Source organism: Salmo salar, unplaced genomic scaffold (assembly GCF_905237065.1).
Source record: "Salmo salar unplaced genomic scaffold, Ssal_v3.1, whole genome shotgun sequence".
Classification (NCBI taxonomy): Eukaryota; Metazoa; Chordata; class Actinopteri; order Salmoniformes; family Salmonidae; genus Salmo; species Salmo salar.
The window spans coordinates 1-27500 of record NW_025547238.1 but is presented as its reverse complement, the minus strand read 5'-3'; the positions used below and the strand labels follow the sequence as shown (position 1 = coordinate 27500).

At 46.8% G+C, this 27500-nt stretch overlaps 1 protein-coding gene across 1 annotated transcript in view; it reads right to left on the bottom strand.

Moving 5' to 3' along the window:
• The window catches only part of LOC106591830 (UDP-GlcNAc:betaGal beta-1,3-N-acetylglucosaminyltransferase-like protein 1), a 26088-nt gene extending 5274 nt beyond the window's left edge, over nucleotides 1–20814 (bottom strand). Inside the window, exons 1-6 of the mRNA XM_045711149.1 lie at nucleotides 20477–20814; nucleotides 11027–11127; nucleotides 10264–10363; nucleotides 9893–9957; nucleotides 6397–6462; nucleotides 2220–2315 (exon numbers count right to left, since the gene is read on the bottom strand). Coding sequence (XP_045567105.1) covers nucleotides 2220–2315; nucleotides 6397–6462; nucleotides 9893–9957; nucleotides 10264–10363; nucleotides 11027–11059 — 360 coding nt within the window. The 5' untranslated portion in view covers nucleotides 11060–11127; nucleotides 20477–20814. The remainder of the gene's footprint in view (nucleotides 1–2219; nucleotides 2316–6396; nucleotides 6463–9892; nucleotides 9958–10263; nucleotides 10364–11026; nucleotides 11128–20476) is intronic.
• Nucleotides 20815–27500: the final 6686 nt, after the last annotated feature.

The following is a 27500-nucleotide window of genomic DNA, read 5'->3' as shown; positions in this document are numbered from 1 at the left end:
AGAGGTAGAGAAGAGAGGGGAGAGGTAGGGAGAGAGAGGGAGAGGGATGAGGTAAGGAGAGAGAGAGGTAGAGAAGAGAGGGGAGAGAGAGAGGTAGAGAGAGAGCAGAGGTAGAGAGAGAGAGAGAGAGGAGCAGAGGTAGAGAGAGAGAGAGAGAGAGAGGAGAGGTAGAGAGAGAGGGGAGAGGTAGGGAGAGAGGGAGAGGTAGGGAGAGAGGGGAGAGGTAGAGAGAAGGAGGAGAGGAGGTAGAGAGAGAGTGGGAGAGAGGTAGAGAGAGAGAGAGAAGGAGGGGAGAGGTAGAGAGAGAGGGGAGGAGAAAGGTAGAGAGAGAGAGGAGGGGAGAGGTAGAGAGAGAGGAGGAGAGGAGAGAGGTAGAGAGAGAAAGAAGAAGTAGAGGGTTACTGAGGGGTTAGATTGCTACACACAAAGGGAAGGAGAAATAGAACAAGTGTGAGGGAGGAGAAAGAGGGAGAGAAAGAAAGACAGAAAGAAAGACAGAAAGAGGAAAAGAAAGACAGAGAAAGAGGGAGAAAAAAGAAAGAGGAGAAAGAAAGAGGGGGTGAAAGAAAGAAAGAAAGAGAAAGAGAGGGTGAAAGAAAGGAAGAGAGGGAGAGAAAGACAGAGAGAAAGAGAGGGAAAGAGAGGGAGAAAGAAAGACAGAAAGAGAGGGAGAGAAGAGACAGAGAAAGAAAGACAGAAGAGAGGGAGAAACTCATATGTAGAGATAATCACCACACCAACAGAACCTATGATCTCATTCTGGCCCATGAAATTCAATACCATAGAAATATATTTACTAGGAATGTCTGCAAAATAATTCTGCAGGTCGTGTGTGTGTGTGTGTGTACAGTGTGTGTGTATATACAGAGTGTGTGTGTGTATACACTGTGTGTCTACACGTGGACCAGCCAGGCAAAAGCCAGATCAGTTGCATGCAGTCCTGTCTCCTAGACGACAGGACTGCACTGAATCACAGAGCTTTACTTTCCTCTCACTGAGTTAGAGCTGAATCACAGAGCTTTACTTTCCTCTCACTGAGTTAGAGCTGAATCACAGAGCTTTACTTTCCTCTCACTGAGTTAGAGCTGAATCACAGAGCTTTACTTTCCTCTCACTGAGTTAGAGCTGAATCACAGAGCTTTACTTTCCTCTCACTGAGTTAGAGCTGAATCACAGAGCTTTACTTTCCTCTCACTGAGTTAGAGCTGAATCACAGAGCTTTACTTTCCTCTCACTGAGTTAGAGCTGAATCACAGAGCTTTACTTTCCTCTCACTGAGTTAGAGCTGAATCACAGAGCTTTACTTTCCTCTCCCTGAGTTAGAGCTGAATCACAGAGCTTTACTTTCCTCTCACTGAGTTAGAGCTGAATCACAGAGCTTTACTTTCCTCTCACTGAGTTAGAGCTGAATCACAGAGCTTTACTTTCCTCTCCCTGAGTTAGAGCTGAATCACAGGCTTTACTTTCCTCTCACTGAGTTAGAGCTGAATCACAGAGCTTTACTTTCCTCTCACTGAGTTAGAGCTGAATCACAGAGCTTTACTTTCCTCTCACTGAGTTAGAGCTGAATCACAGAGCTTTACTTTCCCTCTCACTGAGTTAGAGCTGAATCACAGAGCTTTACTTTCCTCTCACTGAGTTAGAGCTGAATCACAGAGCTTTACTTTGCAAAATTCAGCCAATTTTCAGAAAATTCCCAGGTTTTCCAGAAATCCTGGTTGGAAGATTCTTATTCTCTCCTGATTCTGGGAATCTTCCAACCGGGATCTTTGGAAAACCTGGGAATTTTGCACGATACCAGCCCATCCTAAAGCCAGGAGTCTTCTCTCAGTCACACACACAAAATGTAGGTAAAACAATTCTGGAATTTTACACAAGTGGTCCTCCTGTTTCCTCTGGTGTGTGTGTGTGTGTGTGTGTGTGTGTGTGTGTGTGTGTGTGTGTGTGTGTGTGTATGTAAACTGCAGGCTCCAGGTACACATCCTGTTTCCTCTGGTGTGTGTGTGTGTGTGTGTGTGTGTGTGTGTGTGTGTGTGTGTGTGTGTGTGTGTGTGTGTGTGTGTGTGTGTGTGTGTGGAAACTGCAGGCTCCAGGTACGCATCCTGTTTCCTCTGGGGGGTGGAAACTGCAGGCTCCAGGTACGCATCCTGTTTCCATTGGACCTGGCCACTGCCTGGCACGTGACCCCCACATACACACACATCCTGAGTGTGTGTTACCTGGGTGCTGAGTTGATCCTGGCTGATGTTGTTGATCCAGCGTGTGTAGCGCTCAGTAGATCCCTCTGGATCCCTGCGGACCTGACAGCCAATCAACTGAGAGAAACACAGAAAAACCTCTTAGTGATCTACTAGATACATCAACACAAACACTCACACCACACTGATCACATATGATGTATGGAAGAGAGAGAGGAGAGAGAGCGAGGGAGACAGAGCGAGCGAGGCAGACAGAGAGAGCGAGGCAGACAGAGAGAGCGAGGCAGACAGAGAGAGCGAGGGAGACAGTGCGAGCGAGGCAGGGCGACAGCGAGGCAGAGCAGCGAGGGAGACAGAGATAGCGAGGAGACAGAGAAAGCGAGGCAGACAGAGAAGCGAGGAGACAGAGCGAGGCAGACAGGGCGAGAGACAGAGGAGCCGAGGAGACAGAGAGGCGAGGAGACAGAAGAGCGAGGAGACAGAGAACCATGCGAGGCGGCAGCGCAGCGAGGCGTCTGCTGACGAAGCAAGACACAAGCAGCCAGCGAAGCAAAGCAGCGGCAGCCGACGGCGAGGCAAAGTCAGCTAGCGAGGCAAGCGAAGACGCAGCGAGGCAGCGAGCGAGAGACAAGCGAGCGAGGAGACAGAGCGAGCGAGGGAGACAGAGCGAGCGAGGGAGACAGAGCGAGGGGGTTAGAAAGAATAGAAAGAGCGAGAAAGGAGAGCAACAGGGTGGAAAAACTAAGAGAGAAAGGCAAAGATGGAATGCTTTTTCTGTTTTGCATCCCAATGATCCACCAGACAGAGAGAGAGAGAGAGAGAGAGAGAGAGAGAGAGAGAGAGAGAGAGAGAGAGAGAGATGGAATTTGCCGACGAGTATGTAAACCACCACTTCCCTCCGTATTATTGGCCAACGTGCAATCATTGGAAAACAAACTGAACGATCCACGATTTAAGACTTTCCTACCAACGGGATATTAAAAACTGTAATATCTTATTTTTCACCAAGACGTGGCTGAACGACGACACGGATAATATAGAGCATCATAGAGCACCGTGCATCAGCAGGACAGAGCAACGACGTCTGTTAAGACGAGGGGCAGGGGTGTGTGTCTATTTATCAATAACCTACTACACCGGCTCTGACGCTCGTCGGATGTGGCAGGGCTTGAAAAATATCACGGACTACAAAGGGAAACCCAGCCACGAGCTGCCCAGTGACGCGAGCCTATCAGACGAGCTAAATGCCTTTATGCTCGCTTTGAGGCAAGCAACACTTAAGCATGCATGAGAGCACCAGCTGTTCCAGACGACTGTGTGATCACGCTCTCCGTAGCCGATGTGAGCAAGACCTTTAAACAGGTCAACATTCACAAAGCTGCGGGGCAGGACAGATTACCAGGACGTGTACTCAAAGCATGCACGGACCAACTGGCAAGTGTCTTCACTGACATTTTCAACCTCTCCCTGACTGAGTCTGTAATAACTACATGTTTCAAGCAGACCACCATAGTCCCTGTGCCCAAGGAAGTGAAGGTAACATGCCTATATGATTACCGCCCCGTAGCATTCACGCCAGTAGCCATGAAGTGCTTTGAAAGGCTGTTCATGGCTCACAACACCGCCATGCCGGAAATGCTAGACCCACTCCAAATCGCATACTGCCCCAACAGATCCACAGATGAGCAATCTCACTCCACACTGCACTTTCACACCAGGACAAAAGAACACCTATGTGAGAATGCTATTCATTGACTACAGCTCAGCATTCAACACCATAGTGCCCTCCAAGCTCATCACTAAGCTAAAGACCCTGGGACTGAACACCTCCCTCTGCAACTGTATCCTGGACTTCCGGACGGGCCGCCCCAGGTGTTAAGGGTAGGCAACAACATATCTGCCATGCTGATCCTCAACACTGGGGCCCCTCAGGGGTGTGTGCTTAGTTCCCTCCTGTACTCCCTGTTCACCCACTACTGCGTGACCAAGCACGACTCCAACACCATCATTAAGTTTGCTGACGACACAACAGTGGTAGGCCTGATCACCGATAACGATGAGACAGCCTATAGGGAGGAGGTCAGAGACCTGGCAGTGTGGTGCCAGGACAACAACCTTTGTGAGCAAGACAAAGGAGCTTATCGTGGACTATAGGAAAGGGAGGGCCAAACAGGCCCCTGTTAACATCGACGGGGCTGAAGTGGAGCGGGTCGAGAGATAAGTTCCTTGGTGTCCACATCACCAACTAACTATCATGGTCCAAACACACCAAGACAGTTGTGAAGAGGGCACGACAAAACCTTTTCCCCCTCAGGAGACTGAAAAGTTTGGCATGGGTCCCCAGATCCTCAAAGTCCTACAGCTGCACCATCGAGAGCATCCTGACCGGTTGCATCACCGGCTGGTACGGCAACTGCTCAGCATCTGACCGTAAGGCGCTACAGAGGGTAGTGTGTACGGCCCAGTACATCACTGGGTCCGAGCTTCCTGCCATCCAGGACCTATATGATAGGCGGTGTCAGAGGAAGGCTATGCATAGTCACTTCACAAATTACCTCGACTAACCTGCACCCCCGCACATTGACTCAGTACCGGTACACCATGTATACAGCCACGGTATTGTTATGTAATATTCTTGTGTTACTTTAAAAAAAATGTCACTTTAGTTTATTTAGTAAATATTTTATTAACTCTTATTTCTTCAACGACAGTGTTGGTTAAGTGCTTGTAAGTAAGCATTTCACGGTAAGGTCTACACCTGTTGTATTTGACGCATGTGACATATAACATTTGATTTGAATGCCTTTTCTGTTCTGCATCTATCCCAATGATCTACCAGACAGATAGAGAGGAATGATCTACCAGACAGATAGAGAGGAACGATCTACCAGACAGATAGAGAGGAACGATCTACCAGACAGATAGAGAGGAACGATCTACCAGACAGATAGAGAGGAACGATCTACCAGACAGATAGAGAGGAACGATCTACCAGACAGATAGAGAGGAACGATCTACCAGACAGATAGAGAGGAACGATCTACCAGACAGATAGAGAGGAACGATCTACCAGACAGATAGAGAGGAACGATCTACCAGACAGATAGAGAGGAACGATCTACCAGTGGAGATGTAAAACAACCCTAAAGTCAACCCATATTATTATTCCACATAGCTGAACCAATCCCTTTCATTTCCTCTCTACACCCTGTCTGCTGCACACCCACACAGTTCAAAGGGCAAATAAGCAGAGAAAACCACATGACCTTAATTCTCTTTTCCCCATTCTCTCTCTCTCTCTCTCTCTCTCTCTCTCTCTCTCTCTCTCTCTCTCTCTCTCTCTCTCTCTCTCTCTCTCTCTCTCTCTCTCTCTCTCTCTCTCTCTCTCTCTCTCTCTCTCTCTCTCTCTCTCTCTCTCTCTCTCTCTCTCTCTCTCTCTCTCTCTCTCTCTCTCTCTCTCTCTCTCTCTCTCTCTCTCTCTCTCTCTCTGTAGCCATGCCACCCCCCCATCTCCTGCAACTCTCCCTCACCCACTACACATGACCCCTAACCTTTGACCTGTAATCCCACAGCTCACACTGAGACACACCTTAATATACACCCACACCACTCTATCAGAAACACTACCCCACTACACAGGACAGAAGGAATTTGTGGAACTCCGGACATACAGAATGTTAAGGTTTTCCTGTCTGTTATGATCATTTAGAGTAGACATGGAGAGAGGGAGGGAGGGAGATGGAGAGAGAGTGGGACGAAGGGGAGGGAGGGAGGGAGATGGAGAGAGAGGGAGGGAGGAGATAGGGAGGAGATGGAGAGGGAGGAGATGGAGAGAGGAGATGGAGAGAGAGGAGATGAGAGAGAGAGAGAGAGAGAGAGAGAGAGAGATAGGAAGGAGATGGAGAGAGAGAGAGTGAGAGAGAGAGAGAGATAGGAAGGAGATGGAGAGAGATATATATATATATAGGAAGGAGATGGAGAGATGGAGAGATATATATATATAGGAAGGAGATGGAGAGATGGAGAGATATATATAGGATGGAGAGATGGAGAGATATATATAGGAAGGAGATGGAGAGATATATATAGGAAGGAGATGGAGAGATGGAGAGATGGGAAGGAGATGGAGAGAGGGAGGGATAACTCACCAGACTAGAGCTGTACTCTCTCCCTGGGCTCTAGACAGAGTAGTACTTACAGAGGTAGAGTTGAAGAGGCAGGCCTCGTATTGGAGATGTATTCGCTGAGGCATCATCACATCATCCTGGAACACACACAGTTACAGTTAGCATGCTCTCTCTCACACACAAGGTTAGCTCTCTCTCTCACACACAAGGTTAGCATGCTCTCTCTCACACACAAGGTTAGCTCTCTCTCTCACACACAAGGTTAGCTCTCTCTCTCTCACACACAAGGTTAGCTCTCTCTCACACACACACACACAAGGTTAGCTAGCTCTCTCTCACACACAAGGTTAGCTAGCTCTCTCTCACACACAAGGTTAGCTAGCTCTCTCTCACACACAAGGTTAGCTAGCTCTCTCTCACACAAGGTTAGCTAGCTCTCTCCCACACACACACACAAGGTTAGCTAGCTCTCTCACACACACACACACAAGGTTAGCTAGCTCTCTCACACACACACACACACAAGGTTAGCTAGCTCTCTCACACACACACACAAGGTTAGCTAGCTCTCTCACACACACAAGGTTAGCTAGCTCTCTCACACACACAAGGTTAGCTAGCTCTCTCACACACACAAGGTTAGCTAGCTCTCTCACACACACAAGGTTAGCTAGCTCTCTCACACACACAAGGTTAGCTAGCTCTCTCACACACACAAGGTTAGCTAGCTCTCTCACACACACAAGGTTAGCTAGCTCTCTCACACACACAAGGTTAGCTAGCTCTCTCACACACACACAAGGTTAGCTAGCTCTCTCACACACAAGGTTAGCTAGCTCTCTCACACACAAGGTTAGCTAGCTCTCTCACACACACACAAGGTTAGCTAGCTCTCTCACACACAAGGTTAGCTAGCTCTCTCACACACAAGGTTAGCTAGCTCTCTCACACACAAGGTTAGCTAGCTCTCTCACAAACATGTCAAGGCATGTTGATGGGTTTAACAGTGTGTTTGTTATGACTAGAGCACTCCAGGAGGTCGCGACCTTCCGAGAGGATCTAAACAGACATGTTCAGAATCAATACTTACACACACACACACATCAGACATAACACACCAGAGGTAGACAGAGAGAGGTAGACAGAGAGAGGTGGAAAGAGAGAGAGAGACAGACAGAGGTGGAAAGAGAGAAAGAGAGAGAGAAAACCAGAAATGAGGGTCTACTATACAAATTGATGGAAAGTGGTGTTGGGGGGGAAAACATAGGACATTATGAAACCCATGTACACAAACAACAAGTGTGAGGTTTGTCTTTCCACAGGGCCGTGGGGTGACACAGGGATGCAGCTTAAGCCCCACCCTCTTCAACATATATATCAACGAATTGGCGAGGGCACTAGAACAGTCTGCAGCACCCGGCCTCACCCTACTAGAATCTGAAGTCAAATGTCTACTGATGATCTGGTGCTTCTGTCCCCAACCAAGGAGGGCCTTCAGCAGAACCTAGATCTTCTGCACAGATTCTGCCAGACCTGGGCCCTGACAGTAAATCTCAGCAAGACAAAAATAATGGTGTTCCAAAAAGGTCCAGAAACCAGGACCACAAAAACAAATTCCATCTAGACACCGTTGCCCTAGAGCACAAAAAACTACACATACCTTGGCCTAAACATCAGCGCCACAGGTAACTACCACTAAGCTGTGAACGATCTGAGAGACAAGGCAAGATGGGCCTCCTACGCCATCAAAAGGAACATAAAATTCGACATACCAATTCGAATCTGGCAAAAAATACTTGAATCAGTTATAGAACCCATTGTCCTTTATGGTTGTGAGGTCTGGGGTCTCACCGACCAAGAATTCCCAAAATGGGACAAACACCAAATTGAGTGTTCTAATTCCACAACAACTGTTAAACCACATCAGGAGAGGTCAAGAGTAGCTGCCCTTTAATTGAATTGTGCCCCAGAGAGAGCCTGTTGTGTTTGGTTAGCGGTGTTTCTATAGCGGTTCTTGTAGCAGTGTACATGTGATGGGAGAGTTTGTAAAACAAATGCCCACCCCATTGATAGAAATCATCATGATATCATTCTGCCAGGTGGACTACTTTACAGTCAACATTTAATTGGGAAGGTTTTTGGGGGAAGCATTTAGAAATGACTGTCTCCTGCACGCTAACCGTTTCTGCACGCTAACTGGCTACACAGAAACAGGCTACACAGACTACACAGAAACAGGCTACACAGAAACAGGCTACACAGAAACAGGCTACACAGACTACACAGAAACAGGCTACACAGACTACACAGAAACAGGCTACACAGAAACAGGCTACACAGAAACAGGCTACACAGAAACAGGCTACACAGAAACAGGCTACACAGACTACACAGAAACAGGCTACACAGACTACACAGAAACAGGCTACACAGAAACAGGCTACACAGAAACAGGCTACACAGAAACAGGCTACACAGAAACAGGCGTTACTTCTTCAGGAAACAGGAATCACTGCTGCATTCTCTTCATGGATTATCAGAAACGAATTAACTAACTACTATTCTACTACGTTCAATACATTTAACTTCCTGTTCTCAGTCCAGAGGCTCAGCCAATGATTTCGATATGAGACACCCCACCCCAAAAATGTTTTTACTTCGGATCTACCCGACTCATTCTATTAAACTCTGAGAGGGCGGAGAAGATAATATTTACAGAGATACTGAACTCTATTTGACCATTTCATTATATTTCTGAGAAACGGTCTGATTTTATCACCGTTTTCTTTCAACTCTGTTTCAGCCCAGTTGAGATAAGAAAGAGTCTCATTTCAGGAATTATGCTTTTTTTGGGGCACAGAACAGCTCCGGGCATCTTACTCTTACACACACACACACACACACACACACACACACACACACACACACACACACACACACACACACACACACACACACACACACACACACACACACACACACACACACACACACACACACACACACGGCGGGGGCCAGAACTCGTGACTATAATTCAGTTCCATTTTCATATTTTTCGTGCGTCACAAGCCAGAGCATATCCGTGTGTGTGTGTGATGTCCCTGGCTGCGATGTCTCTGCTTAGTGCTTTGGTGCTCTGGCTCTCAGATGCGGCCATTGGAATGGTCTGAAATGTAGAAACTCCGCCCACCTCTGGCACCGGGCCATGAAAAACAAACTGGCACATTGACATGACACCAGTAACATGCAGAGGAGCTTAGGCTCATTTAGCAATTACTAAGTGTAACACACACACATTCTAACACAAACACTCACACAGACTGGAGTCTCAGTCCTCATTTTATACTGACAGCTCTGTCAAACATTTACTCTGATACAATACCCACCTGTTATATAGCCTGTGTGTGTGTGTGTGGTACTAAACGTGGCCTAGATGTGTCAGACAGCAGCAGCTAGAGCATGACGATGACACACACACACACACACACACACACACACACACACACCTCTCTCTCCCACAACCACACAGGAGACAGGTTAACATAAAGACGTTGTGTTGTGACTCACAGCGTCCTGAAAGCAGAGGAACGTTCCAGAGCTCTGAGACACAGCCTGGTTCTTGGCATGACCCACTGGAGAAGAGGAGAGACAGAGGAGATCAGCATGGGGCCTGTTACAATACACACACACACACACACACATCTCGCGTACACACACACCTCGCGTACACACACACCTCGCGTACACACACACCTCGCGTACACACACACCTCGCGTACACACACACCTCGCGTACACACACCTCGCATACACACACACCTCGCATACAGACACACACCTCGCACAGACACACACCTCGCACAGACACACACCTCGCACAGACACACACCTCGCACAGACACACACCTCGCACAGACACCTTGCGTTCGTACACTTACCTCCTCTGGGTTGGGCGGAGTCATGGCCAGAGATCACCATGGAAACACCTCTCCTTTCCAGCCTCTCCCTCCATGCCTCCACTATCGTTCTGGAACCATCCTGACACACACAAACACACAACCCATACACGCACGTATGTAACTCACAGTGCTGTAGTATTAGTAGTACTGCAGTAGTACTATAGTAGTATTCTGGTAATTCACAGTGGTGTAGTATTGGTACTACTGCAGTAGTACTGTAGTAGTATTCTGATAACTCACAGTGCTGTAGTATTAGTAGTACTGTAGTAGTACTGTAGTAGTATTCTGGTAATTCACATTGCTGTAGTATTGGTAGTACTGTAGTAGTATTCTGATAACTCACAGTGCAGTAGTATTAGTAGTACTGTAGTAGTACTATAGTAGTATTCCAATAACTCACAGTGCAGTAGTATTAGTAGTACTGCAGTAGTACTATAGTAGTATTCTAGTAACTCACCGTGCCGTAGTATTAGTAGTACTGTAGTAGTACTGTAGTAGTATTCTGATAACTCACAGTGCAGTAGTATTAGTAGTACTGTAGTAGTACTATAGTAGTATTCCAATAACTCACAGTGCAGTAGTATTAGTAGTACTGTAGTAGTACTATAGTAGTATTCCAATAACTCACAGTGCAGTAGTATTAGTAGTACTGCAGTAGTACTATAGTAGTATTGTAGTAACTCACCGTGCCGTAGTATTATTAGTACTGCAGTAGTACTATAGTAGTATTCTAGTAACTCACAGTGCTGGCGTCATCGTAGACAGACAGTTCCATAGAGCCAAAATCCCCTGCAGACACTCATCCAGCCAGCAGGAGGCGTTATGCACTGGCATGACTATAGACTAGAGAGAGACAAACAGGAGGGGTTATACACTGGCATGACTATAGACTAGAGACAGACAGGAGGGGTTATACACTGGCATGACTATAGACTAGAGAGAGACAGACAGGAGGGGTTATGCACTGGCATGACTATAGACTAGAGAGAGACAAACAGGAGGGGTTATACACTGGCATGACTATAGACTAGAGACAGACAGGAGGGGTTATACACTGGCATGACTATAGACTAGAGAGAGATGGACAGGAGGGGTTATACACTGGCATGACTATAGACTAGAGAGAGACAGGAGGGGTTATACACTGGCATGACTAGAGAGAGACAGACAGGAGGGGTTATACACTGGCATGACTATAGACTAGAGAGACAGACAGGAGGGGTTATACACTGGCATGACTATAGACTAGAGAGAGACAAACAGGAGGGGTTATACACTGGCATGACTATAGACTAGAGACAGACAGACAGGAGGGGTTATACACTGGCATAACTATAGACTAGAGACAGACAGGAGGGGTTATACACTGGCATGACTATAGACTAGAGACAGACAGGAGGGGTTATACACTGGCATGACTATAGACTAGAGAGAGACTGGAGGGGTTATACACTGGCATGACTATAGACTAGAGAGAGACAGACAGGAGGGGTTATACACTGGCATGACTATAGACTAGAGACAGACAGGAGGGGTTATACACTGGCATGACTATAGACTAGAGAGACAGACAGGAGGGGTTATACACTGGCATGACTATAGACTAGAGACAGACAGGAGGGGTTATACACTGGCATGACTATAGACTAGAGAGACAGACAGGAGGGGTTATACACTGGCATGACTATAGACTAGAGAGACAGACAGGAGGGGTTATACACTGGCATGACTATAGACTAGAGAGAGACAGACAGGAGGGGTTATACACTGGCATGACTATAGACTAGAGAGACAGACAGGAGGGGTTATACACTGGCATGACTATAGACTAGAGAGAGACAGACAGGAGGGGTTATACACTGGCATGACTATAGACTAGAGAGACAGACAGGAGGGGTTATACACTGGCATGACTATAGACTAGAGAGAGACAGACAGGAGGGGTTATACACTGGCATGACTATAGACTAGAGAGACAGACAGGAGGGGTTATACACTGGCATGACTATAGACTAGAGAGAGACAGACAGGAGGGGTTATACACTGGCATGACTATAGACTAGAGAGACAGACAGGAGGGGTTATACACTGGCATGACTATAGACTAGAGAGACAGACAGGAGGGGTTATACACTGGCATGACTATAGACTAGAGAGACAGACAGGAGGGGTTATACACTGGCATGACTATAGACTAGAGAGACAGACAGGAGGGGTTATACACTGGCATGACTATAGACTAGAGAGAGACAGACAGGAGGGGTTATACACTGGCATGACTATAGACTAGAGACAGACAGACAGGAGGGGTTATACACTGGCATGACTATAGACAGACAGGAGGGGTTATACACTGGCATGACTATAGACTAGAGAGAGACAGACAGGAGGAGTTATACACTGGCATGACTATAGACTAGAGAGAGACAGACAGGAGGGGTTATACACTGGCATGACTATAGACTAGAGACAGCAAGGAGGGGTTATACACTGGCATGACTATAGACTAGACAGACAGACAGGAGGGGTTATACACTGGCATGACTATAGACTAGAGAGACAGACAGGAGGGGTTATACACTGGCATGACTATAGACTAGAGAGAGACAGACAGGAGGGGTTATACACTGGCATGACTATAGACTAGAGACAGACAGGAGGGGTTATACACTGGCATGACTATAGACTAGAGAGAGACAGACAGGAGGGGTTATACACTGGCATGACTATAGAGTAGAGAGAGACAGACAGACAGGAGGGGTTATACACTGGCATGACTATAGACTAGAGAGAGACAGACAGGAGGGGTTATACACTGGCATGACTATAGACTAGAGAGAGACAGGAGGGGTTATACACTGGCATGACTATAGACTAGAGAGAGACAGACAGGAGGGGTTATACACTGGCATGACTATAGACTAGAGACAGACAGGAGGGGTTATACACTGGCATGACTATAGACTAGAGAGACAGACAGGAGGGGTTATACACTGGCATAACTATAGACTAGAGACAGACAGGAGGGGTTATACACTGGCATGACTATAGACTAGAGAGACAGACAGGAGGGGTTATACACTGGCATGACTATAGACTAGAGAGAGACAGACAGGAGGGGTTATACACTGGCATGACTATAGACTAGAGAGAGACAGACAGGAGGGGTTATACACTGGCATGACTATAGACTAGAGAGACAGACAGGAGGGGTTATACACTGGCATGACTATAGACTAGAGACAGACAGGAGGGGTTATACACTGGCATGACTATAGACTAGAGGGACAGACAGGAGGGGTTATACACTGGCATGACTATAGACTAGAGAGAGACAGACAGGAGGGGTTATACACTGGCATGACTATAGACTAGAGACAGACAGGAGGGGTTATACACTGGCATGACTATAGACTAGAGAGAGACAGACAGGAGGGCTTATACACTGGCATGACTATAGAATAGAGACAGACAGACAGGAGGGGTTATACACTGGCATGACAATAGACTAGAGAGACAGACAGGAGGGGTTATACACTGGCATGACTATAGACTAGAGACAGACAGGAGGGGTTATACACTGGCATGACTATAGACTAGAGAGACAGACAGGAGGGGTTATACACTGGCATGACTATAGACTAGAGACAGACAGACAGGTGGGGTTATACACTGGCATGACTGTAGACTAGAGAGACAGACAGGAGGGGTTATACACTGGCATGACTATAGACTAGAGACAGAGAGGAGGGGTTATACACTGGCATGACTATAGACTAGAGACAGACAGGAGGGGTTATACACTGGCATGACTATAGACTAGAGAGAGACAGACAGGAGGGGTTATACACTGGCATGACTATAGACTAGAGACAGACAGGAGGGATTATACACTGGCATGACTATAGACTAGAGAGAGACAGACAGGAGGGGTTATACACTGGCATGACTATAGACTAGAGAGAGACAGACAGGAGGGGTTATACACTGGCATGACTATAGACTAGAGAGACAGACAGGAGGGGTTATACACTGGCATGACTATAGACTAGAGACAGACAGGAGGGGTTATACACTGGCATGACTGTAGACTAGAGAGACAGACAGGAGGGGTTATACACTGGCATGACTATAGACAGACAGACAGGAGGGGTTATACACTGGCATGACTATAGACTAGAGACAGACAGGAGGGGTTATACACTGGCATGACTATAGACTAGAGACAGACAGGAGGGGTTATACACTGGCATGACTATAGACTAGAGAGAGACAGGAGGGGTTATACACTGGCATGACTATAGACTAGAGAGAGACAGACAGGAGGGGTTATACACTGGCATGACTATAGACTAGAGAGACAGACAGGAGGGGTTATACACTGGCATGACTATAGACTAGAGACAGACAGGAGGGGTTATACACTGGCATGACTATAGACTAGAGAGAGACAGACAGGAGGGGTTATACACTGGCATGACTATAGACTAGAGAGACAGACAGGAGGGGTTATACACTGGCATGACTATAGACTAGAGAGAGACAGACAGGAGGGGTTATACACTGGCATGACTATAGACTAGAGAGACAGACAGGAGGGGTTATACACTGGCATGACTATAGACTAGAGACACAGACAGGAGGGGTTATACACTGGCATGACTATAGACTAGAGAGAGACAGACAGGAGGGGTTATACACTGGCATGACTATAGACTAGAGACAGACAGGAGGGGTTATACACTGGCATGACTATAGACTAGAGAGAGACAGACAGGAGGGGTTATACACTGGCATGACTATAGACTAGAGAGACACAGACAGGAGGGGTTATACACTGGCATGACTATAGACTAGAGAGACAGACAGGAGGGGTTATACACTGGCATGACTATAGACTAGAGACACAGACAGGAGGGGTTATACACTGGCATGACTATAGACTAGAGAGAGATAGACAGGAGGGGTTATACACTGGCATGACTATAGACTAGAGACAGACAGGAGGGGTTATACACTGGCATGACTATAGACTAGAGAGAGACAGACAGGAGGGGTTATACACTGGCATGACTATAGACTAGAGAGACACAGACAAGAGGGGTTATACACTGGCATGACTATAGACTAGAGAGAGACAGACAGACAGGAGGGGTTATACACTGGCATGACTATAGACTAGAGAGAGACAGACAGGAGGGGTTATACACTGGCATGACTATAGACTAGAGAGAGACAGGAGGGGTTATACACTGGCATGACTATAGACTAGAGAGAGACAGACAGGAGGGGTTATACACTGGCATGACTATAGACTAGAGACAGACAGGAGGGGTTATACACTGGCATGACTATAGACTAGAGAGACAGACAGGAGGGGTTATACACTGGCATAACTATAGACTAGAGACAGACAGGAGGGGTTATACACTGGCATGACTATAGACTAGAGAGACAGACAGGAGGGGTTATACACTGGCATGACTATAGACTAGAGAGAGACAGACAGGAGGGGTTATACACTGGCATGACTATAGACTAGAGAGAGACAGACAGGAGGGGTTATACACTGGCATGACTATAGACTAGAGAGAGACAGACAGGAGGGGTTATACACTGGCATGACTATAGACTAGAGAGACAGACAGGAGGGGTTATACACTGGCATGACTATAGACTAGAGACAGACAGGAGGGGTTATACACTGGCATGACTATAGGCTAGAGGGACAGACAGGAGGGGTTATACACTGGCATGACTATAGACTAGAGAGAGACAGACAGGAGGGGTTATACACTGGCATGACTATAGACTAGAGACAGACAGGAGGGGTTATACACTGGCATGACTATAGACTAGAGACAGACAGACAGGAGGGGTTATACACTGGCATGACTATAGACTAGAGAGACAGACAGGAGGGGTTATACACTGGCATGACTATAGACTAGAGAGACAGACAGGAGGGGTTATACACTGGCATGACTATAGACTAGAGAGACAGACAGGAGGGGTTATACACTGGCATGACTATAGACTAGAGAGACAGACAGGAGGGGTTATACACTGGCATGACTATAGACTAGAGACAGACAGGAGGGGTTATACACTGGCATGACTATAGACTAGAGAGACAGACAGGAGGGGTTATACACTGGCATGACTATAGACTAGAGACAGACAGACAGGTGGGGTTATACACTGGCATGACTATAGACTAGAGACAGACAGGAGGGGTTATACACTGGCATGACTATAGACTAGAGAGACAGACAGGAGGGGTTATACACTGGCATGACTATAGACTAGAGACAGACAGGAGGGGTTATACACTGGCATGACTGTAGACTAGAGAGACAGACAGGAGGGGTTATACACTGGCATGACTATAGACTAGAGACAGACAGGAGGGGTTATACACTGGCATGACTATAGACTAGAGACAGACAGGAGGGGTTATACACTGGCATGACTATAGACTAGAGAGAGACAGACAGGAGGGGTTATACACTGGCATGACTATAGAGACAGACAGGAGGGGTTATACACTGGCATGACTATAGACTAGAGAGACAGACAGACAGGAGGGGTTATACACTGGCATAACTATAGACTAGAGAGAGACAGACAGGAGGGGTTATACACTGGCATGACTATAGAGACAGACAGGAGGGGTTATACACTGGCATGACTATAGACTAGAGAGACAGACAGGAGGGGTTATACACTGGCATGACTATAGACTAGAGAGAGACAGGAGGGGTTATACACTGGCATGACTATAGACTAGAGAGACAGACAGGAGGGGTTATATACTGGCATGACTATAGACTGGAGAGACAGACAGACAGGAGGGGTTATACACTGGCATGACTATAGACTAGAGACAGACAGGAGGGGTTATACACTGGCATGACTATAGACTAGAGAGAGACAGACAGGAGGGGTTATACACTGGCATGACTATAGACTAGAGAGACAGACAGGAGGGGTTATATACTGGCATGACTATAGACTGGAGAGACAGACAGGAGGGGTTATACACTGGCTTGACTATAGACTAGAGACAGACAGGAGGGGTTATACACTGGCATAACTATAGACTAGAGAGAGACAGACAGGAGGGGTTATACACTGGCATGACTATAGACTAGAGAGACAGACAGGAGGGGTTACACACTGGCATGACTATAGACTAGAGACAGACAGACAGGAGGGGTTATACACTGGCATGACTATAGACTAGAGAGAGACAGACAGGAGGGGTTATATACTGGCATGACTATAGACTAGAGAGACAGACAGGAGGGGTTATACACTGGCATGACTATAGACTAGAGAGACAGACAGGAGGGGTAATATACTGGCATGACTATAGACTAGAGAGAGACAGAAAGGAGGGGTTATACACTGGCATGACTATAGACTAGAGAGAGACAGACAGGAGGGGTTATACACTGGCATGACTATAGACTAGAGAGAGACAGACAGGAGGGGTTATACACTGGCATGACTATAGAGAGACAGACAGGAGGGGTTATACACTGGCATGACTATAGACTAGAGAGAGACAGACAGGAGGGGTTATACACTGGCATGACTATAGACAGACAGACAGGAGGGGTTATACACTGGCATGACTATAGACTAGAGAGAGACAGACAGGAGGGGTTATACACTGGCATGACTATAGACAGACAGGAGGGGTTATACACTGGCATGACTATAGACTAGAGACAGACAGACAGGAGGGGTTATACACTGGCATGACTATAGACTAGAGAGAGACAGACAGGAGGGGTTATACACTGGCATGACAATAGACTAGAGAGACAGACAGGAGGGGTTACACACTGGCATGACTATAGACTAGAGACAGACAGACAGGAGGGGTTATACACTGGCATGACTATAGACTAGAGAGAGACAGACAGGAGGGGTTATATACTGGCATGACTATAGACTAGAGAGACAGACAGGAGGGGTTATACACTGGCATGACTATAGACTAGAGAGACAGACAGGAGGGGTAATATACTGGCATGACTATAGAGAGACAGACAGGAGGGGTTATACACTGGCATGAATATAGACTAGAGAGAGACAGACAGGAGGGGTTATACACTGGCATGACTATAGACTAGAGAGAGACAGACAGGAGGGGTTATACACTGGCATGACTATAGACTAGAGAGAGACAGACAGGAGGGGTTATACACTGGCATGACTATAGACAGACAGACAGGAGGGGTTATACACTGGCATGACTATAGACTAGAGAGACAGACAGGAGGGGTTATACACTGGCATGACTATAGACTAGAGAGACAGACAGGAGGGGTTATACACTGGCATGACTATAGACTAGAGACAGACAGACAGGAGGGGTTATACACTGGCATGACTATAGACTAGAGACAGACAGGAGGGGTTATACACTGGCATGACTATAGACTAGAGAGAGACAGACAGGAGGGGTTATACACTGGCATGACTATAGACTAGAGACAGACAGGAGGGGTTATACACTGGCATGACTATAGACTTGAGAGACAGACAGGAGGGGTTATACACTGGCATGACTATAGACTAGAGAGAGACAGACAGGAGGGGTTATACACTGGCATGACTATAGACTAGAGAGACAGACAGGAGGGGTTATACACTGGCATGACTATAGACTAGAGACAGACAGGAGGGGTTATACACTGGCATGACTATAGACTACAGAGAGACAGACAGGAGGGGTTATACACTGGCATGACTATAGACTAGAGAGACAGACAGGAGGGGTTATACACTGGCATGACTATAGACTAGAGAGACAGACAGACAGGAGGGGTTATACACTGGCATGACTATAGACTAGAGAGAGACAGACAGGAGGGGTTATACACTGGCATGACTATAGACTAGAGAGAGACAGACAGGAGGGGTTATACACTGGCATGACTATAGACTAGAGAGAGACAGACAGGAGGGGTTATACACTGGCATGACTACAGACTAGAGAGACAGACAGGAGGGGTTATACACTGGCATGACTATAGACTAGAGAGAGACAGACAGGAGGGGTTATACACTGACATGACTATAGACTAGAGACAGACAGGAGGGGTTATACACTGGCATGACTATAGACTAGAGAGAGACAGACAGGAGGGGTTATACACTGGCATGACTATAGACTAGAGACAGACAGACAGGAGGGGTTATACACTGGCATGACTATAGACTAGAGAGACAGACAGGAGGGGTTATACACTGGCATGACTATAGACTAGAGAGGCAGACAGGAGGGGTTATACACTGGCATGACTATAGACTAGAGAGAGACAGACAGGAGGGGTTATACACTGGCATGACTATAGACTAGAGAGAGACAGACAGGAGGGGTTATACACTGGCATGACTATAGACTAGAGACAGACAGACAGACAGGAGGGGTTATACACTGGCATGACTATAGACTAGAGAGAGACAGACAGGAGGGGTTATACACTGGCATGACTATAGACTAGAGAGACAGACAGGAGGGGTTATACACTGGCATGACTATAGACTAGAGAGAGACAGACAGGAGGGGTTATACACTGGCATGACTATAGACTTGAGAGACAGACAGGAGGGGTTATACACTGGCATGACTATAGACTAGAGAGAGACAGACAGGAGGGGTTATACACTGGCATGACTATAGACTAGAGAGGAACAGACATTGTGTCAAGTCAACTAGCTAATTAGTATTAGCCAATGTGCGAAACAGGCACCAACCAGATGTTCTGCCACAAAGTAAACAAAAAACAAGGTAAAACGCCAATCTGCAATTGCAACATCCTTATACATTCTTGATATGAGCTTGTTTCACTACAATGTTTGTCAGCATTGTAAATGTAAACAAACACTGTATAGCGTTAAAACATGCTTAAAGCTATAATTTGTATAACTTGGATGGTCAGTCCTTGCATCCAAAGTTCTGTCCATGAATTTGAGTGGTTACATTTTTCCAGGCCCAGTCCTCAGAATTTTTACAATAACAGAGGCTTTGTTATTGTTTCTACTCCGGATTGACAGACTGGTACATTTTCCACCCGGTTTGGTTATCTAGGCCAGTGAAATGTTCTCTCGTGGGCAAACAGCGGTAACAATGTTGGTTCTGGGTTGTTGCCGAGATTAGTGATATGTCACCTACCACCTCCACTGCCCTGCTTGCCTTCCCCCTCCACCTCCGACCGACCCATCCTGAACGCACTCCCCCTTGCAGAGCCGCTTGGCGGGGACAGAGTCGGCCTCCTGCCCATTGGGATGCGCCAGCGAACAGGTACTCATCTGAACAAACAAAGAAGACACGATAAAAACACGCTATCATTTTTGCCAAAAACTGGCTAGCGGATTTGAATGAACGTCGACGGAGAAAGCACACGTGGGATATTTACAGTGATATCTGCTCTTATAGAATGTATGACTTTGCATTACGATGTTACACTCGTTCTAGAGTGAGCTGCTTTTCATTTGAGCTGTAAAACAACACCAAAAGACATACAAATTTGCTCTGGAAACTTGCCTCGATGATAGCAGCTCCACATCCGCAAACAAAGATGACAAATCGCTCATTGGTCAGTTTAAAACACGGACAAGCTTCTGATTCGCTGTTTTCAATGTTAGTCACAAATGACGCAGAATTGTTGACATTCGCTTGGTCCCGCCCACTGCCCCAGTACAAACAGCAGATAATAATTTACAGTAGCCTAGCAACGCAACTATATTACGTTTTAACAGTAAAACAATGTCTTATAATGTCAGTAAAACAATGCCTTATTTTCTTAGGTATTTTTCTTAAAACTGCATTGTTGGTTAAGGGCTTGTAAGTAAGCATTTCACTGTAAGGTTTGCATTACGATGTACCTGTTGTATTCGGCGCATGTGACAAATACAATTTGATTTGATTTGAAATTCTCAGAGTGTGTTGATGTCGTCTCATGTCCCCTTCCCATCGGAGTCCAATGCAGTTTCTTGTCCAAGAACAACAAGGTTCCTATATGCTGTCTGATTATATGATTATACAGATGATATGCTGTCTGTCTCATTTGACAGGCAATCCATCTATTTGACAGATCAGGTGATTCAGTAGTGAAGTAATGTATCACGTTTTAATGTCACGTGCACAAGTACAGTGAAATGCCTTTCTTGCACGCTCTAACCCCAACAATGCAGTAATCAATAACAACGTAATATTAACAATAATAAGGTGGAACAAAAACACAAGAGATAACAGAATAAGAATAAGGGTGTGGAGCGGGTAGTGTCAGCTGAGATGGATTCTGAGTGTGAAGCGTGTCAAGGCTTAGATCACAGCTGGGGGATAAGAAATTGACGCTGAGCTATGATTCACTACGGTAGACACACACATCTGTTTCAAGGAGAGAAAGATAGAGTGCATGACCTCACCACTGTCAAGTGAGGGGGAGAAAGAGAGAGAGTTGTGAGACCTGTTTTAGTGTGCCCTGTTAGGCAGTGTACTGTACTCTGTGATAGTTTCCCCCCTCATATAAATTCCTGGGGTCTGGTCCAAAGGAAACAGAACTTAAATAGTATTAGGGAGTATGTGCTCGTACAGGAGGGATTGGTGAGGTATGGTCCCGTGTGGCTCAGTTGGCAGGGCATGGTGCTTGCAATACCAGGGCTGTGGGTTTGATTCTGACGGGGGACCAGTATGAAAATGTATGCACCAAGTACTGTAAGTCACTATGGATAAGAGTGTCTACTAAATTGTGAAATGGTATGAGAGACTGTTGCACACTAGCGCACATGCTAGGAATTGAGGTTCTGAATGAAAGCAGAGAGTTCTTCGTCTGAGATCAAACCACAGCATACTGTAATTGCTTTCGTGTGTGTGCCCTGAGGTGTATTCATTAGTGCAAACCGTAGAGAAACGTTTTGCAATGAAAACAAACATTTCTTATTGGACAAGTTCTGAACGTGGCCTTACTTCAGGGTCAAATTCTAACAGGAAGTAGTTTAGAGACGACTCCTGCTGTCTCCACTCAATTAGCACTCAGCTTCCTGCACGCACTCCTTTCATCGTGTGTGTGTGTGTGTGTGTGTGTGTGTGTGTGTGTGTGTGTGTGTGTGTGTGTGTGTGTGGGGCAGTGCTGCAGCGGTCCTAATGGTTTCCACATTGGGAGAAGGATTTGGTCAGCCATCTTGGTAATTCTCTTTCTTTATCACTCTTTAGTGGTTCATTGACCAGACTACTGACACTCCTACAGCCATACATATGGAAACACTTCTCTGTGTGTGTGTGTGTGTGTGTGTGTGTGTGTGTGTGTGTGTGTGTGTGTGTGTGTGTGTGAGAGAGAGATGTCATAGAATATTTAGCAATCAAGCACAGATCTTTTTCTCCCTCTAACTAATTAAAAAGCCAGTTGATTGATATTCTCTTTACATCTGCACATCTCTCTCCTTTTAAGAGCGGATGAGAGAGATGTGAGAGAGAAATGTGTGTGAGAGAGAGAGAGAGAGAGAGAGAGAGAGAGAGAGAGAGAGAGAGAGACCAGATGTGTCGTCACCATGCGTTATCTCTGTAACCAGACCAGTCTGCTCTGTAATCAGTCATCATATTATTCACCTCGCCAGGCTACCAGAGCTCAGGGTAAAACTATACTGACCAATCAGAAAGAGATAAATACCTATACATACCTGCTCTTTCTCTCCCCTCGCTCTTCTTTCCCTCTCTCTGCTCTCTCTCTCTCTCTCATCTCTCTCTCTCTGTCTTCCCCTCTCATCTCTCTCTCTGTCTTCCCCTCTCATCTCTCTCTCTGTCTTCCCCTCTCATCTCTCTCTCTGTCTTCCCCTCTCATCTCTCTCTCTGTCTTCCCCTCTCATCTCTCTCTCTGTCTTCCCCTCTCATCTCTCTCTCTGTCTTCCCCTCTCATCTCTCTCTCTGTCTTCCCCTCTCATCTCTCTCTCTGTCTTCCCCTCTCATCTCTCTCTCTGTCTTCCCCTCTCATCTCTCTCTCTGTCTTCCCCTCTCATCTCTCTCTCTGTCTTCCCCTCTCATCTCTCTCTCTGTCTTCCCCTCTCATCTCTCTCTCTGTCTTCCCCTCTCATCTCTCTCTCTGTCTTCCCCTCTCATCTCTCTCTCTGTCTTCCCCTCTCATCTCTCTCCCTCTCTGGATCTTTCCCTCTTTTTCCCTTCCCCTCTCTCTCAGGGCGTGACCCAATTAGAACAGATACATTTTTAATGACTTGTTGTCTGTGTGCGTGTGGAGTGTGTGTGCTGTAAAACGCCTCATCTTTTCTAATTGTCTAAACCGATGGTTATGTATCCATCTGTGAAAATGGAGGAAATTGTATGGATATGGAAGCTCCGTCTCCGCTGACCATCAATGTATGACTCCCATTGGAAATCAGGGATACAGAGAAAATCAACCGGCCAGTCTGGCCTCGCCCTTACTCTCTCTCTCTGTGACCCTTACTCTCTCTCTCTGTGACCCTTACTCTCTCTCTCTGTGACCCTTACTCTCTCTCTCTGTGACCCTTACTCTCTCTCTCTGTGACCCTTACTCTCTCTCTCTGTGACCCTTACTCTCTCTCTCTGTGACCCTTACTCTCTCTCTCTGTGACCCTTACTCTCTCTCTCTGTGACCCTTACTCTCTCTCTCTGTGACCCTTACTCTCTCTCTCTGTGACCCTTACTCTCTCTCTCTGTGACCCTTACTCTCTCTCTCTGTGACCCTTACTCTCTCTCTCTGTGACCCTTACTCTCTCTCTCTGTGACCCTTACTCTCTCTCTCTCTGTGACCCTTATTCTCTCTCTCTGTGACCCTTACTCTCTCTCTCTGTGACCCTTACTTTCTCTCTCTGTGACCCTTACTTTCTCTCTCTGTGACCCTTACTTTCTCTCTCTGTGACCCTTACTCTCTCTCTCTGTGACCCTTACTCTCTCTCTCTGTGACCCTTATTCTCTCTCTCTGTGACCCTTACTCTCTCTCTCTGTGACCCTTACTCTCTCTCTCTGTGACCCTTACTCTCTCTCTCTGTGACCCTTACTCTCTCTCTCTGTGACCCTTACTCCCTCTCTCTGTGACCCTTACTCCCTCTCCCTCTGTGCCCTTACTCTCTCTCTCTCTCTCTGTGTGACCCTTGCTCTCTCTCGCTCTCTCCCTCTGTGACCCTTGCTTTCTCTCGCTCTCTCCCTCTGTGACCCTTGCTCTCTCTCGCTCTCTCCCTCTGTGACCCTTGCTTTCTCTCGCTCTCTCCCTCTGTGACCCTTGCTCTCTCTCGCTCTCTCCCTCTGTGACCCTTGTTCTCTCTCGCTCTCTCCCTCTGTGACCCTTGCTCTCTCTCGCTCTCTCCCTCTGTGACCCTTGCTCTCTCTCGCTCTCTCCTTCTGTGACCCTTGCTCTCTCTCGCTCTCTCCTTCTGTGGCCCTCCCTCTGTGGCCCTCCCTCTCTCCCTCTGTGACCCTTGCTCTCTCTGCTCTCTCCCTCTGTGGCCCTCCCTCTCTCCCTCTGTGGCCCTCCCTCTCTCCCTCTGTGGCCCTCCCTCTCTCCCCTCTGTGGCCCTCCCTCTCTCCCTCTGTGGCCCTCCCTCTCTCCCTCTGTGGCCCTCCCCTCTCTCCCTCTGTGGCCCTCCCTCTCTCCCCTCTGTGGCACTCCCTCTCTCCCTCTGTGGCACTCCCTCTGGCTCTCCCACATCGAGCGTGAGACAAAGGGTCACCGAGGGAGAAAGGGAAAGAGCAGAGAGGGAAAGGCCTGTAGAGAAAGTGGTATACTGTTAGTAATGGCCCAAAGGAAGAGGTCAGATCCATGTTGACTCCAATGCTTCCCACAGTTGTGTCAAGTTCGCTGAATGTCCTTTGGGTGCTGGACCATTCTCGATACACACAGCAAACTGTTGAGTGTGAAAACCCCAGCAGCGTTGCAGTTCTTGACACAAACCGGTGTGTCTGGCACCTACTACCATACCCTGTTCAAAGGCATTTCAATATTTTGTCTTGTCCACTCACCCTCTGAATGGCACACATACACAATCCATGTCTCAATTGTCTCAAGGCTTAACAATCCTTCTTTAACGTGTCTCCTCCCCTTCATCTACACCGATTGAAGTGGATTTAACAAGTGACATCAATAAGGGATCATAGCTTTCACCTGGATTTACCTGGTCAGTCTGTCATGGAATGAGCAGGTGTTCATAATGTTTTGTCCACTCAATATACTTACCCCTCTCTGTCTCTCTCTCCTTCCCCTCTCGCTGTCTCACTCACTCCGTCTCTCTCATCTTCCCCATCTCTCTCTCTCCGTCTTCCCACAACGAGTATGAGAGAGAAAGGGTCACATAGGGAGAAAGGGAAAGAGTAGAGAGGGAAGGAGAGAGACCTGTAGAGAGACAGGGGTAGACGGAGTTTGTACTGGCCCAAAGGAAGAGGTCAGAGTAAGGGGAACCAATCTGTGTGAGAGAGACCAGACATAACATCCATAAAATAAATGATACTGCATGGTGAAACAACCACAATGTCATCATTGGGAATTAGTATGATCAAACAGATGAAATATCTGTGGTTCAGGCAGAGTCCAGTATCACTGTGAGAGGTTCTGGGAGGTTCTGAGGGGTTCTTGGGGTTCTATGAGGGATTCTGGATCCAGTCTGGACTGCTGCTAGTCCAGGGAAAGATTGGCCTCAGGGTCTGGTAGTCTACTATACTAAGGGTCTGGTAGTCTACTATACTAAGGGTCTGGTAGTCTACTATACTAAGGGTCTGGTAGTCTACTATACTAAGGGTCTGGTAGTCTACTATACTAAGGGTCTGGTAGTCTACTATACTAAGGGTCTGGTAGTCTACTATACTAAGGGTCTGGTAGTCTACTATACTAAGGGTCTGGTAGTCTACTATACTAAGGTTCTGGTAGTCTACTATACTAAGGGTCTGGTAGTCTACTATACTAAGGGTCTGGTAGTCTACTATACTAAGGGTCTGGTAGTCTACTATACTAAGGGTCTGGTAGTCTACTATACTAAGGGTCTGGTAGTCTACTATACTAAGGGTCTGGTAGTCTACTATACTAAGGGTCTTGTATTCTCTGCCCAGTGCCGCCCCCTGTTGCATGTGGAAGGTATCTCCTCTCCAAACCACCAGATACACACCGTATGTCATTATACACACCGTATGTCATTATACACACCGTATGTCATTATACACACCGTATGTCATTATACACACCGTATGTCATTATACACACCGTATGTCATTATACACACCGTATGTCATTATACACACCAAGAGACTAGAACATGTATACAATCCAGGCTGAGGCTTCCCTGTGTGGAGCTTTTCACTTCACACATGAACACCATGTGCAGTATGTGTGTGTGTGTGTGTGTGATACTTCTGTTTAGAGTGATGATTAGAGATAGAGTGTAATTGGTGTGTTTAGACAGACAGTCAGACGCTAAAGGGTCTGGGGCTGGAGGAGAACATTGCTCACAAAACGCACGTTTCTGTCTGCATCTGCCGCGTAGGGGTTTTATAGGAGCTGTTCTACTAAGCTGTATGAATTGTTTTAAGAAGTAGGGGTGCTGGGGTGCTGTTCTACTAGGCTGTATGGAATTGTTTTAAGAAGTAGGGGTGCTGGGGTGCTGTTATACTAAGCTGTATGGAATTGTTTTAAGAAGTGAGGGTGCTGTTCTACTAGGCTGTATGGAATTGTTTCAAGAAGTAGGGTGCTGTTTCTACCTAAGCTGTGTGGAATTTTGAAAGGTCATACCAAAGATACTTTTGCTATTTGATTTGGAATTTTAAGACCCCTTGAAGTATCAACAAAAAGTATTAACAATTACTTGATGAACACTTACTGCTATTAGCCCAACAGATCTAAAGGAAGTTTGTTCTGTGAGGCCTGTGGGCGTGTCCTAGAGGAAAACAGCCGACATGTTCCTGAGAGTTTGTTCAGACGCTACAGACAGAAATTGGCAGATCGGCTGTGCTGACTTTAGACGAGTCCCAAAACGCCTGTGGGGGTTCGTAGAGCAAGGAACGGAGGCCAACCTCTCTGTTCCCATAGCTCTATAGTTTCATGAGGGACCATAGGCTGCTGTTGTAGCCTTCACCAGCAGACTAAGACCACACACACACACACACACACACACACACACACACACACACACACACACACACACACACACACACACACACACACACACACACACACACACAC